General features: G+C 41.1%; 1 protein-coding gene across 4 annotated transcripts in view; it reads left to right on the top strand.

Moving 5' to 3' along the window:
- Nucleotides 1-10,930, top strand: part of LOC5507890 (uncharacterized skeletal organic matrix protein 5) — a 38,376-nt gene extending 27,446 nt beyond the window's left edge. For 3 of the 4 annotated variants that reach the window (XM_048729982.1, XM_032376602.2, XM_001628460.3), the window contains 5 exons: nucleotides 5,503-5,711; nucleotides 7,300-7,408; nucleotides 8,190-8,229; nucleotides 9,394-9,517; nucleotides 9,699-10,930. In XM_048729982.1, the coding sequence (XP_048585939.1) occupies nucleotides 5,503-5,711; nucleotides 7,300-7,408; nucleotides 8,190-8,229; nucleotides 9,394-9,517; nucleotides 9,699-10,178 (962 nt within the window). In that variant the 3' untranslated portion in view covers nucleotides 10,179-10,930. Of the gene's footprint in view, nucleotides 1-3,237; nucleotides 3,679-5,502; nucleotides 5,712-7,299; nucleotides 7,409-8,189; nucleotides 8,230-9,393; nucleotides 9,518-9,698 lie in introns of those variants that run through there. The other variant, XM_032376601.2, reaches the window with a different exon arrangement.
- The last annotated feature ends 3,841 nt before the right edge of the window (nucleotides 10,931-14,771 follow it).

The raw sequence follows: 14,771 nt of genomic DNA, 5'->3' as shown, positions 1-14,771 counted from the left end.
ACCTGTTAGGGATTAAAAAGGTACAATCAGCAACCACATGGAAAACAGCCAGAATATTAAAAGCCAGAATCAGGTGAGACAGACGGGAAGGCTGATGGCTGAGATGAATAATTGAAACCACCAATCCAGCAGGGATTAACTAGAAGGCATACAGATCCTTAGCACAGTATTCAACATCATTTGTGATCCCTGGAACTCGTCTTGGCCTATCAGGTTGATGACCGATCCTGGATCATTTAAAACCTGTTTAGGGAATCCGTTGATCTGCACTTCAACAACAGGTTCTGTTGATGAAACCGCACATGTATCTTTCGGGTTAGATTCTGTAACTGCAAAAGCATACATGTCCTTCTCGTCCTCTTCATCTTCTTCTCCACAATTTGACTGTCGCTGCCCTCGTCTATTTTGCTCCCTCCACGTGCTTGCACCACCTTTTCAGCACAATGGGTAATGAACTTTTGTTTCACTTCTTCCCTCTTGCAGGACACTTTGTATCTCGTGCCACGAGGCTTGACCTATTGCAGTTAAAGCAAAGCGTATCAATACGCACGGCATTGGTATTCACTTTATCGTCATTTAGCGGAATATTTAGCATCTCTTGAGCCTGCGATCTACCACACTAGCTCTTTATTTAGCACTTCCTCTGGTGAAATATTCACCGTCTCAAGCAGTTTCCGTTTCAGTTTATCGGATTTTCAATGAGCTGATCTCTTTGATTTTTATTTAATGTTCTCCCAACATTGCAGTGACTGCTTGTTTTCGAAGATGAACTATAAATTGGCCTGCGGTTTAACCGTCTCGTTGCGAGAGCTGTTGAAAAACGTGTCGCTCGTAGGGAATATTTTCTTACGTCTTTAGGTGCTCGTTGAGTCTTCGTCAACAATAACAACAACAACGCTTTTTTATTTTCTCTGTTTAATGTTACGTATATACTAATATTAATAATAACAAGTCTTTATTCATTCGATAAAAATACATATCTAGTGTTACAAAAAAAGAGAGGTAAAAAGGTAAAAATCTGCGCATTAATCAAGAATAAAAAACACATTCCATACATTATTTACACATATATTTATATTATATTCCCAAATTGTATTTAAAAATTATACTGTTAAAAAACCCGCTTTTGTATATATTATTCAAAGGATGGTAATTAATCAATGTTGACTTTGATTTATCAAGCCCTCATCGACGTTGTAATGCAGAGAAATATAATGTGGTCGATTATTTCATCTTGCATATAGCCCTCTTTCCGAAGGCTCCTTCTAATAAACAGGCATTTATTAGCCTCGTATAACTTAATTTTGATATGCTTGCTAAACTTACTATTCTCCTGTATGGTGACGCCTAGTATCTTAGAACAGTTTTTTACCCTATCATAAGCAATATTAAGCAGCACAAGAGTTTTAAGGCTAAATTAAATTTAGGACCTCTACTATAATTTTAGTGTCGTCCGCATATTTAATTAATGTTACCTCCAGGTGCCCGTTTAAAACTAAGTCATTCAAAAATAAATTAAATAAATAGGGGCCGCTATCACTCCCCTGTGTGGTGCCTTTGTTCACCAGTTTCCACTCACATATTATTTTATCATAGGCTAACCGTTCCTTCCTATCAGCTAGACAACTGCATACCAATTGATTATATGAGGATTGAGGGGACATGCTTTAAGCTTCTCGACCAGGATATCATGTTTGTCGTTATCCAAAGCCTTAGCGAAATCCATAGTAAATAATCTAATTGCCTCATTTTTTTGTTCGTCTTGAGCTTTTAGTTATACATGTTGCATTTTCACACAGCTACCGCCTTGGCGACACGCGAACTGAGAGTCATTTAAAAATTCATCTACATACAAGCAGTCCCGAAAAAAGTATAGCTTATCGAGGCGGGAAGATATTAAATGCTGCTTATTTATTTTGTTTTTTTCGTCTTTGAAATTTTCGATTAAATTTAAGCTGTAGAATTCTCGTTATTTATTCATCTATACCAACGTAGTCACTTGTATTTTCTAAAATATTTGTTAATAATGTTCTCAATTTTCGTTTAAAATATTTTTTTACTCGGCTCATTTCGCACGCTTAGTGGTTAGCTATTATAAACCCGGCCACCGGATCTTGAAACCTCCGTACCGCTTTCTTGGAATGACCACCCCCAACTGGAGCTGGCCCTGGGTCCTGGAGGTCTTCATATATATCCTGAACCTACATTCTGGCAATGTAGCAACAGAGACGTCTTTCGCTTAGCATTGTCTCAAGGGTGAACTTTTCTTGGGCATCATAAATTGTATCATTGGGGAGGCGAAGCGTAAATATCAGATTTTGAATATCTGATATTGTTTGTAAATGCGTGGTGAAGTTGAGGGGACCGGAGTTCTGAAAACAGCCTTGTACACAAAGCAAGGAGCTGCTGGACCCCGCAAATTATGAATATGTTTTTGAGAGGTCTTTATTCTACTTGAATAACAGCACGACTTCTATAACTCTATATAAATATTTGAAAATATTTTCTACATAAAAACACGAAATAATAAGGGGATGCGCAGAAGGAATTTTGACATGAGAACATTGCAGGAAAAACAAACTATATATTTTTGCCCTATGACCATTCATCGCATCATATATGTATGATCCGAGTCTGACACAAAGTTCAAATTTTGGAAAAAGTATTAATCAATTTTTTTCAAAATGATGTTTGTAAACACATCGTCTTGACTTTGATTTATTAAGCCCTCTAAATATTTCCTATTCTATTTACCTGTTAACCTGCGGGAACACACTGAGTAGGCTTTCAATAACAGTTTTCAGTCGCCTTTGAGGCTCGAGTTATCTGTTTTAGTGATTTTCTTTTACACTCTGTCACTTCATATACTAATAACGGACACACTTTTTGGGATGTTTACTCATACATAAATTTCACTAACTTTAGTTAGATTATAAATTTACTTATTTAATTTTTAAAACTTTTAATTTTTAATCTTATTCATCCTCATATTTTTAGCTCCTGTATGTCTAGGTCATGTGGAAAGGCCTGGGACAAAAATTATTTCTCTTATCCATATTTTATCTTTCATCCAAGGTCCTAAGTTTGATCTTCGTCGGAATTGTTTAAAAAGTATTTAAAAATAGTAATTATAAACCCATTACGTAAAGCTTTATTTTTAATTGACTGCAATGTGTGCGGTGAAGTCTGTTTTTTTATGTCAACAAAGCTAACCTGCTTACACGCACTTGATGTGGCGAATGGAAGTCTCACGAATAAACGAATTTAGATACGCTGTACCATTCAATATCAATAACATTTCCGCTATCGCTTGGCGAGCGCAGACTGGTGCCGAAATTGGATATGAAAGCGAGGATCTGTGCCTTTTTCTAGGAATATTGCAGCCGTGGCGGATTGGTTTTCTTTTGTATTTCATTTTGTATTAATTATTAATAGTCGTTACTATAAACATAGTGCCATAAACAAAATATTTCGATCAGTTGTTAAGTGAAAGTTTTTTCGATCTGAGTATTGTACATAAACACAGTATTTACTACCAAGAGGTGAGATTTTGCCTGGAAGCAAAGATGTTCGTGAAAATACTTACTTTTATGTCAATTCTGGCTGGCGCTACTTCTCACCAATCTCAAAATGGCCGCGAGGACTTTCGAAAAGAAGACGTTTTCTCAGCCATCAAAGGTCAGAATTAACTTGTGTAAAGAACTTACTTTAGCTTCAGTTGATAGGTTTATGCCTAAAAGAAAAAAGAAAACACTTTTACAAGAACGAAAAATATAGTTGAAGGAATTATGCAGAGCAGAGCAGAACCTTTTTTTTGGAAAGATATCAGATTTCTACGAGGAACGATCTTCGATTTTCAGATCGTTCCTCCGAAGTCGAACCGTGTTTCCGAAGATAAGTTTGTTCTTTTTGTTTTTAAAACCGTTCATCGCCGAGGTTAACAATCGAAGGCAAGCACATTTTTCCGATTTTAAAAACTTTCTTCCTAAGGAAGATCTTCTTTCCAGTATTCGAAAAATGTCATCAGTGCGAGAAAACCCCGAAGGCAAGAACGTTCTTCCGACTTTAATATCGTTCTCAAATACAACATCGCTTTCCGAGGAAATGCTTGCTTTTTTAACATTTTTATTTCCCCCCTAAAAATGACGTGTTATATTTTAACTTAGTCTATGTGACGTTAACTTTTCTAGTTTGATGCGCGAGTTGAATAGCAAGCGCTGAGACGTCAAAGTGAAGGTTTGATTGCCATTAACAAGTTGTTGTTTTGCGAAGACAAGCACCCAAAATATATCAACGAAAAAAAAAACATAGAACAACTAAAGCCTCAAAACCTTTTCTTTCAAACTTTAAGCAGGGGAAGACCTTTTGAATTTCAATATTACTTCTGGGACAAGAATGATAACAACCTCACAAATATCAAGGACATTCTCCTGAATTTCTGAATAACTATCTTCCACTTTAAGAACGATCTTAGGATGTTCTATAATGTTCTTCTGTTATTAGAATGTTCTCCCGAACTTTAAGAGAACAATCTTCCGAATTTTTCGAATTTTAAGGGAACAATCTTTCCGACTTTTTAAACATTCTTCCGAAGTTAATGAATACTACCGAATTTCAAAAATTTCTTCCAATTGTCCCCCGGGAACAAGATCGTTATGACGAAGCAAGACCGTTTCTTCATTATTAGCTATATAGTTACCTCTTTATAGAGAAAGCGTTTGTTGGTCTTCCGTTTTTCGCTAGTGTATGTGATGGTTTTCCCTAGCCAGGTCACATTTGTCAGAATGACTTCGTACCGTTCCCAATAAAGTCCGTTATTACAAAGTAGATTGCACGGTTTTTTTAAATTAGTTCAATAAAATGTGTCTTACATTATAAAGTTATCCTTTCGATAAAAAGTAGAGATCGGCTCGCACTCAACATACCAACTATCCAAGAGTACATACCACGACATTCATGATTCACACAATTTACAAATTTCAAGTTAACACGCGAAAATTGACATTAAAATAGTTAGTGCCGTAAGTATACCTTGTGATTCCTAAACAATTCGATCTTGTGATAAGGAATATCTTAATTCATTTAATTGTTTATTTATTTTAATTTTTTTTGCTTAACTTGCCGGTAATCTCGCATTCTGAAAGGTTGTTAGCTATGTTAAAGCGGAGCTTATACCACGGACTCGTCATTCGTAAAATTATAGCAAGTTCACCTGAAGCAAGAAATTCAGACACCCTTTCTGATAATAGAATTTTTAACATTACTAAAGAACTCTATAAATAGCGAAATCTGTAAGGTTTTGAATGAACGTTTTCAATTTTCGCTTATCTGTAACCGCACGCGCCAGAAAAACGTATTATCGAATAGTGTTAACCATAAAAATCGAAAAAAAGTAGTTTCTGCTTGTTTATGATCCTGAAGTATTCCTTTTCTTTTGCGCTCTCGGGTCACGCATGCGCACACGAAATGCCATCCTGCTTCTAAAGTATATTTTACTTTTAGGTTATGCTATATCAACGGATATCATCAAGAGCTTGAAAGTTGCGCATGCTTTTGAGTGTAGCACCGCGTGCCTGTCTAACACGCGGTGCAGATCCGTGAACTACCACAGGGATGCTGAGCCCATGGGTCTGTGCGAATTCAGCAGCACCTCATTAACTGACAAAGAACCTCCTCTTGTAAAGAAAGCGAATTCAACCTATTACAGACGAGTGAGTAGTAATTTAAGCGATGAGTATGTTTTATAATATAGGTTCATCGTCCCCCCAGAAATTGCTCAAGTATGCCTAAGTAGGATTTACTTGTCCAGGCTTCTTGTTTGTTACTTCTATCTTTAGCAGCCATTTATCAGGGAGATTTTGTTTGGGATAGACCCACCGAAATGAACTCCACGATTTCGTGAACTACTAGAATTCCCGGGGCTACCAAGAAATGGGTGTAAAGATATCTTAAATGATTGCAAAAATGAGAGAACCGCCTATTTCCGTTAACTTTGATTTTTTACTCAAACCATTAATCATACCTAGTTTAACTTTCGTGAAACAATGGAACACTCTTTTGGCTGTAAAAAGATACGCATTTTGCACAAAAAATAATTCATTATGAACAAAAAGGCCCCTTGTCATAACAAAAGGAACACATTGTTCCTTATCAGGCAAATCAGATGGCCCTTTCTTATGCAATTAGGAAATACAACTCGTAAAAAATTTGTTCTTATACTCATTGACCCACTGGCTATTTTTGAGCTGAATTTGCCAAAAAAATAAAGATAAGAAAACAGACTGACTTATAATTTTCCCCGTTTTGAGATCTTTAACGCCCTAGTCAGCGGTTTCCAAGCTTTCCAGTGCGGTCCTATCTCTAATCCCACTTCGCTGTGCTAATGCTAGCAAAAGTTAATGGCTGCTTGTATTTTTCATCAGAATTACAACTATTACCATATAGTGAGAGTGCCATAGGATATCATTAGGTCTATTGGGGCATAATTGAGTGCTGTGCTTACGGATGTTTGCAAGAAAAAGTAGATCACACTAACCGAGTTTTGTTGTCACACGATGTTTCTTTAATGAAATGTATTTTTTTTATTTTGATGACGTCAGCATATTTTTTATTATAGTGACGCCATTTATGACGTCACAATCACGTGACCATATTGGTGCACCCCCCATAACACCTTCATGACACATACCAAGATTGGTTGTTATATGATGTTTTGTTCATGAGATATGGATATTTTTGTTCTTAATGAAATCGTAATAGTTTTGCTTTTAGTGACGTCCTCCATTACGTCACAAATCACGTGACCATATTTTTGCATCCCCCCTGACACCAACATGACACCTACCGAGTTTGTTTGTGAAACAATGTTTCTTTCAAGAGATATGAATGCATTTGCTTATTATCACATTTTTTGCTTTAAGTGACGTCATCGATGATGTCATACCACACGTGACCATATTGTTGCATCCCCCTTGACACCTACATGACACCTACCGAGGTTGGTTGCCATACGATGTTTCCTTCGTGAAATATAAATATTTTTTATTTTGATGACGTCAGCATATTTTGCTTCTAGTGACGTCATCAATGATGTCACAAATCACGTGACCACATATTTGCACCTCCCTTGATACATACATGACAAGTTTGGTTGCCATACGATGCTTTTAAGGGAGGGACGGACAGACGGACATCGCGTCACGAAAACTCGAGTTGATGGGTTACCAATAATTGCGCCGCGTGGGAGCTTCGCTATAACTCCATTGTTTATTTATGTTAATGATTCATTTTGTCACTCAGACCGCATGGGACTATTTGTGTCGCGATGAGATGAGCTGTAAAAATGGCGGCAGATGCATCATAACAAGTACAAACTATAATGGTTACAAGTGCGAAAACTTTAGTCCAGGTGGGTTGCCCGGGATAACTTTCACAGTGCCTACTTTGTTTGCTTATCAAATTTTGCAGTTATTGCTGTTATTTAATCAATAAATGTGAGTTTTATAGGGTCGGTAAGGTAACTTTTTGTAAGAATTCGAAGTTTATACTTCGTTTCGAACATTGTTACCCCTAAGTATGCTTCCACGAGCCCTCTAAAATACAGCTTTCTCGTCTTGCTTTTCACATGTTATACAAATAAGGAGTCGGACGTCATTGGAGCCACGGTCATGCAATGGCATTCATGGAGCTCACCTCTGTTACGAATGATATCGCAGTTTGAATAAAGCTTGAATCATCTCCAAGCTTCGTGTTTTCTGGTGTTTTTTGTTTTGCCTGCTGTTCTGACAGCCTGGTGCGCTTGGTGTTTTCTCATTGCAAGCGTCCTAACGGCGCGAAACAGCTATCATGACACGGTATGTCTAATGAAAAAGAAAAGCGATGAAACTAATTTGAGGAGATTCAAGAATCCTATCAAAAAAAATGCAATGCAAATGCAACAAACAAACAAACTAGTCTTCTTTGCAGCCCTTCTTAGTGTCAGTCTAAAATCGGGACTAGTTAAGTGCTGGTATAACTTGAAAGACTACAGGCAAGCTGTAGAAAAACTAGATGGTCTGCCCTCCGACGAAGGGCTGACGCTTGAAACGTCAGCGCAACTACTCTGTTTCACAGAGGCGTTTAACATACCTTTTCAACCTTGTGTTGACTCATACCTAGTTAAGTGCTGACTGTGTGTCAATCTCTTATAGAGAGTGTTAAATCGTGCAAAGACATCTTCAAAAAGTATGGGTAAGTATAGCCAAATTAACCAGGGGCCGGTTCCTAGAAAGTAGGTAAGCGCTAACCAAAGGATAAATCATCCCTAGCCTATGGTACTATATTTTAAGTCCGTTGCTAGGGGAATTTGTTATAAAAGCTTCTGTTTTTGGCAAATCTCTTGGAACTTTCAACATAAGTGTTTTAGACATAAATGACACAAGTGATGACGTCATCTGACCCCTCCCCTGGTCACGTGACCCAGAACAGAAAAACATGTCGGAGAAGCTACCGTTCAAATCTAACATATTTTTTTTGCAGAAATATTTTAACATCACTATTTTCTAAAACTTCACGCATCGGATTTGCGAAATTTTGATACCGCGAGAAATGGCGAATTTTTATGTTCTTCGAAAACCACATATTTGGTAATAACTTTTCACTTCTTTGAAAATCAAAAATCCCATGCGCGCTAAGTTGTTAGGAATGGTAATACAAATGGTTTGAATGAAAAAAAAATCACAATTGTTGTAAAATGTTTAAAATTAACGTGTTTTTCTCGCGCGGAAATGGCCGCCATCTTGTTTTTTCACCATTTAATTTTATTCTCGAAAAACATTTAAAAATTGCATTTTCTTCTACAAAATATCGAAAGTTTATTTTAATCTCTTGGAAAAAAAGGAAAAAGAAAATTAGAACTCGAGTTCCGAAGAAAATAATAATAATAATAATAATAAAAAGACTCGACCGGGGATTGAACCCGGAACACTTGCTTACGAGTCAAAGTTGCTAACCACTGGGCCACGGAATCAAGTTAGAAGGCGCGCGGCGATTCTAGTCTATTTATCCGAATGAAGCGCTTTTCTCTTTCATAGCAACGGAGTTTCGTAGCAACGAGATAGTACCATAGAACCTAAACGGTGTGTAAGAGTAATATTATTGTGCTGCTCTAGTTGGACCTATTCAAATAACAGAAATTGATAAATGAATAAAAACAGTATGATTTTATCTTGTTTACCTACACCAAACGCTACATCTTTCTAGGGAACTGCTTTACATGGCAAACTTCAAAGCAGATCCTTATAATTCGTCATCGCGTCATCTCATTAAACGAGGAGTCGTAGATTCTTTGTTTTTGTCGTTTTTTTTTTCGGATTGTTTTACTTTATTTGTAAACACTGTCCACATTCCTTTTAGTCGCCGCAAGGACATGGTGTATACTTTCCACGTCGACTCAAAAGAAGCTGACGTTTACTGTCACATGACAAGTATCTGTGGAAGTGGGGGATGGACGCTGGTCATGAAAGCAAACGGCTCAAAGGTACAAGTCGTAAATTGGAAACCACTTTCAACTTCCTCCTTGTGACACCACTCCATCATTCCCCCACCCAACTAAATGGTCCCTCGCAAAATCTCATATAGATTATTTCTTTGGCTGTTTGTTAGCTAATACTTATGCAAGTTGTTATTGTATTTTGACTATTTCTTTTTCCTCTTCCTAGGATACGTTTCAGTACACCTCCCAATACTGGTCCAACAAGATTGAGTTCAACCCTGAAGCAGGTTTAACCGGTCTTGATGGTAACGAGACTATGCTGTCCACCTATTGGGGCGTGCCGTTTGACCAGATCTGCTTAGGGATGAAAGTCGGCGATGACCTGAATTGGCTTACCTTGGACTACAACTTTACATCCCTGTACGATGCCATCGCTGACGGTAATTTCAGGAATCTGTCCATGGCGCGAGACCCTTGGCTTGCCCTGATTGCCGGCTCAAAACTTCAGCGAGCCTGTGGCATGAATGGGTTTAATCCCAAAGACATGATTCGCATCGGAATTATTGGAAATCATGAGTGGGATTGTAATACTCCAGATAGCTATATCGGTATTGGGGCTAAACAGAGTGGGTACTGGGTCGGCAACTATTGCATGCAATATTGCAAAGTCAAGCTTGCAGCTTTTGGGTACATATTTGTAAAATAGAGAGCACCCCCGGCCACAGCCCCAAATACCCCCCCCCCCCCCCAAAAAAAAAAAAAAAAAAAGAATAAGGGATTTTTATTTGTTGATGACATCAATGGTATGTTAGGACCCGATAAGCTGCATTTATATATATGACCATTGCTGTCGTCATTCATACAGTGGAACCTGGATTTTACGATATTACTCGGGAGAAAGAAAAAGTATGGTAAAATCGAGGTATCGTTGCAAAGAGGTGCTCGATTTCATCATAAAAAGGAAAATCCATTGAAAATCAACTTTGACAAAATAATAATAATATTGTAACTGTACTCTGTGTTAGACTCTTCAGTTACTCTCTGTAAGATTAATCTGTATTTAACAAGATTACACAAGTCAAAAAGTCGATTAATTTGTACTGTACTGCTTTCTGAAGGGGGGGGATGCCCCTCTGCTAGCTACGGCCACTAGTTTTTAGATTTTATTCATGTGATCAGAGCGAAAATAGAACAGTCATTATAATTCGCCTGAGTTATTTATATAACATGTTTAAACATTGAGCAACAATATTTATAAGTCTTCCAGGAGTTCATATATACGTGGTAATATAAATACGTCCTCCAGGAGTGCATATCTACTTGGTATCCTCCTACTCAGTTTTGATGCTTGTTATATGAATGTCTTCCAGGAGTGCATATATACGTGGTACTCCTGCTCAAGTTTTAATGATTGCGAGAATAAGGCTGTAATTTCAATAAAGAAAATAATTTGCACAACTATTGTCTATGTTGTCTATGTGAGTATTTGGATAGCTTTTGTCTGCGTTTAAGCTAAGCGCCTCGCGTGACAGGGCTAAAGCGCATCGCGTGACAGGGCTTAAGCGCATCGCGTGACAGGGCTCAAGCGCATCGCGTGACAGGGCTCAAGCGCATCGCGTGACAGGGCTCAAGCGCATCGCGTGACAGGGCTCAAGCGCATCGCGTGACAGGGCTCAAGCGCATCGCGTGACAGGGCTCAAGCGCATCGCGTGACAGGGCTCAAGCGCATCGCGTGACAGGGCTCAAGCGCATCCCGTGACAGGGCTCAAGCGCATCCCGTGACAGGGCTCAAGCGCATCGCGTGACAGGGCTTAAGCGCATCGCGTGACAGGGCTCAAGCGCATCGCGTGACAGCGCTCAAGCACATCGCGCGTGATAGGGCTCAGAACGCTTTAATCCCACAGAGTGCAAAATTTAACGTTAAAAAATTGCCTAATTCTACTATTTATTAAAAGGGTTATTGATGTTTAACCGGCCCGGGCCCGAACGAAAACGCGTAAGAGCGTAACTCGCTCAATCCTGATCTATCAAAGATCAGAACTCCCGAGAACCAAAACAGTCCGTATGTATTATCCGAGTTATCGAAGCGGTATCGACAGAAATGCCATAATCAAGTAGAATTGCTATAGCTGTTTCTTGAATTGGTTCCTATATATGGTTTTCCTGGAATCGTTGAATTAATGAATAACAAAACATATAGTAATTATTGACATCACCTACTTGCGAACGTGGTGCATGCCCTGCCCATTCTATTTTTTTCAAAAACGTCTTAAAGGTGGCTCGACCCAGTATTCCCTCCATCACACCGTTCATCTTTGAAAACGCACTACGCAAAGAAATGGATTTAGATTCCATATCCAATACACTAAACCAATAACACAAGGATGAAAATATAATATGACGTATAAATTTTGTTGATCGAAATAAATATCAAGTAAGACGCCCCGCCTCCTTTTATTCTAGGACAAATTTTTAGCCCATATCGATATTATTTCCTCTCCGTATATTTTGTAACGCATGGTTATCTAGCCTTGTGTGAAGTTTTCGAGAGTCATTTAAGAGCGATTAAAAGCTAGAGTCGAGAGCTTCGAAATAACAAATTTATGCGTAAATTTACAGCAAAGCTGCGATGACTATTTACGGCTCAATTTAGAACATTATTTATGTTATATGTCCCTCTCTCCGCCACTATGTCAATGGTATATTTATTAAGAAGCTATTAGATACATGGCTTATGCGATTTTGAATAAATAGTCCATAAATGAATACTAATACTGATTTAGGAACAGTTTTTGAAGTTTTCGGTTTTTTAATATTGAATTATCTTTTTTTTTGTTCTTTCAAAATAAGAACCAAAAAACCTGTTATTGTAAACAAGGGGGGACTGGGTAGTTTGAGTGAAACGGCCTGGGAGCCGCGAATCGCCCACCCGGGCCTCCCAGCCCCGTCTCTGTATATCAGGCAGATGTTTTGCCTACATAAACAATCGGCAAAAGCTAATGAAGGCCAAATCGATTTCACGTACATAAACAATCGGCAAAAGTTAATGTAGGCAAAATAGATTTCGCGAACACGAATAATCAATCAGGGGCAGGTGTTCCGCGTGCATGAATAATCAATTAGGGCCGGTGTTTCGCGTTCATGAATAATTAGGGTGTAGGCCGGGCGCGTGCAAGCCCAAGGACTTACGCGTACACGACTTTTTGGGGCAAATAGTGGTGGGCCGCGAAAACGAGGAGGGCCGCCAACCTACGCAGCGTGGAATAACCGTTTTTCGGCCGTGAGTTCAAAGCCGCCGGCGTGGCGTTTAAACCTGAGTTCTACTCGAACACCTAGATCCCACACCCCTTGCGGATTTTTCGCAGTCTCTTTTTCATCCTTTCGCGTGCCACCAGGGAGGGCCCTTTCCCGCTTTTTTTATCATGCGGTGCGAGGCCGGGTCGAGCTCTGATAGCGGCCTTGAGCGCGTTGTATCTCTCTTGTTCCTGAAGTATTAGCCGAAACTCTTCGTCTGAGATACGCCCGTCTTGCAGAGCCTTAGAGACCAGCTCGCTGATCGAGTTTTTCTTACTCTCCGCTAGAACCATCGTGTCTTCGTGTTTAGCCACCTTGCTCGTAAGACCCCTAGAGACCACCCCCGCGCCCGCGCCCACGACACCGACCAGCCCGGCGACCCCTGCCAGCGGAGCGCCGATCAGAACCCCTATCCCACTCAAAGAGACTCCCAGTCCGGCGCTGGAAAGCACCCCTGCAGCGATGCCGGATGCCACAGACACAGCATGGGTAACGGCGAAGGCGCGCTTGTACTTCTTCCGCACCTGTCGATAATGCGTTATCTCATTGTCACGTATAACCTGGAGTCGGAAACTTCGCGCGTCGCCGCCGGTGCTTGCCGGAGCGGTAGGCGTCTGCGGGGGGTGGGCACTGGGGAGTGGGGGATATATGGATATGCCACCGCTGCTAACGTCGCTGTTCGCCATGCCTGCTATGTCGGGCCTAGGTTAGCTCTAATACGAGGCGAACAGGCCTGCCCTTAAAGTCCACCCGTCTACCGCGGTCATCCCTGATCCATATTCGGATACTCGAGACAAACTCAGAGGAAGACGCGGCGACACAAATGGGGGTGTCGGGCCCATAGACGACTTTCTCGTGCGGCCTCCCGCGGGTTTCTAGACAAGCGAGAACGTTTGAAGGCTCGTCTAAGGCGAAGCATTTCGTGCGGTCTACGATGTCGCAGAAGACGTAGATGGCCTCTATTTTCGGCAAAGTCACCTCAAGTGGGGGGGCCCCCACGGGCATTGCGAAGCCCCGCTCCCCCATCTGATCGTCTTTAGCCTCTAGGCCAAACAGTGCGCAAAGCTCGGCGTTCAGGAACGCAACGCCATTGGACACGAGCACGATCTTGCCGGTGAGGGGGTCCTGCTTCGCGGTCAGAATCTGGCTTTTAGCGTGGTTAATCGTTTCCACGATGGACTCGGCCGTGTGGTGCCCGGCTGGCAGAGTAGCGATGGGCGGGAGGGAGGCTATAGTCGTTATCTGCTGCTCCCGTTCGAGATTATACCAGCTGTTAAACAGGGAGCACTGCCGGAGCGCCACAAAGCGTGGGCGCCTTATCGGCTGCCCGAAGAAGAGCGTCAGTTCACCTCCGGTGTACACAGCGTGTAGGACCACCATTGTGTTGAACATAGCCCGCCTCGTGTCTAATAGGGCTGAGCATGGATTGGGAAGGCTGGCAGATGCTGAACGAGGTCCCCCGAAGGAAGGAGGAGGAGACGAAGAAGGCGGCAGTTGCGGCGGGAGCCTCTATAGCCGAACATATCAAACACGCTATAGCCGAACAAGCCAAAAAACCGGTTTCTCTAGGTTTCCCTAGGTCTCTGACCCTCGCGCAAAAGCTGCTCTACGCCGTGCCCGCGACCCCCGTGGAGAGCACGGCCTCAGACATCACCCCACTACTCACGCAGCTGGAGATACACGTGGCTGAGGACAAATCATTTACGACTAGGGTCCGAGACATATTCGAAGAGACAGTAGTCACGCACAAGTCCGCCAAGGAGTCTCGCCGGTGGCTATCGGAGCCTTCCTATGGGTACTGGCCACAGCAACTCAACTTTGCGGTCTGGTGCGCAACCGCCGGATGTGGGGTGTCCCTAACTGACCCCACTTTCGCCACGCTCCCCTCTGTCATCAGGGGATTTCTAAGGTTTCACGTCTACTTCACCACCCGGAGGATACTCTACGAGCTCGGCGTCCCCCTGCCTGGCGACAACCCGTTCGCGCAAAAAGGTAACCCCTACAA

The sequence above is a fragment of the Nematostella vectensis genome, chromosome 7, assembly GCF_932526225.1.
Source record: "Nematostella vectensis chromosome 7, jaNemVect1.1, whole genome shotgun sequence".
Taxonomy (NCBI): domain Eukaryota; kingdom Metazoa; phylum Cnidaria; class Anthozoa; order Actiniaria; family Edwardsiidae; genus Nematostella; species Nematostella vectensis.
Note: the sequence above shows the minus strand (reverse complement) of the source record. Positions and strands in the feature narration are given on the sequence as shown.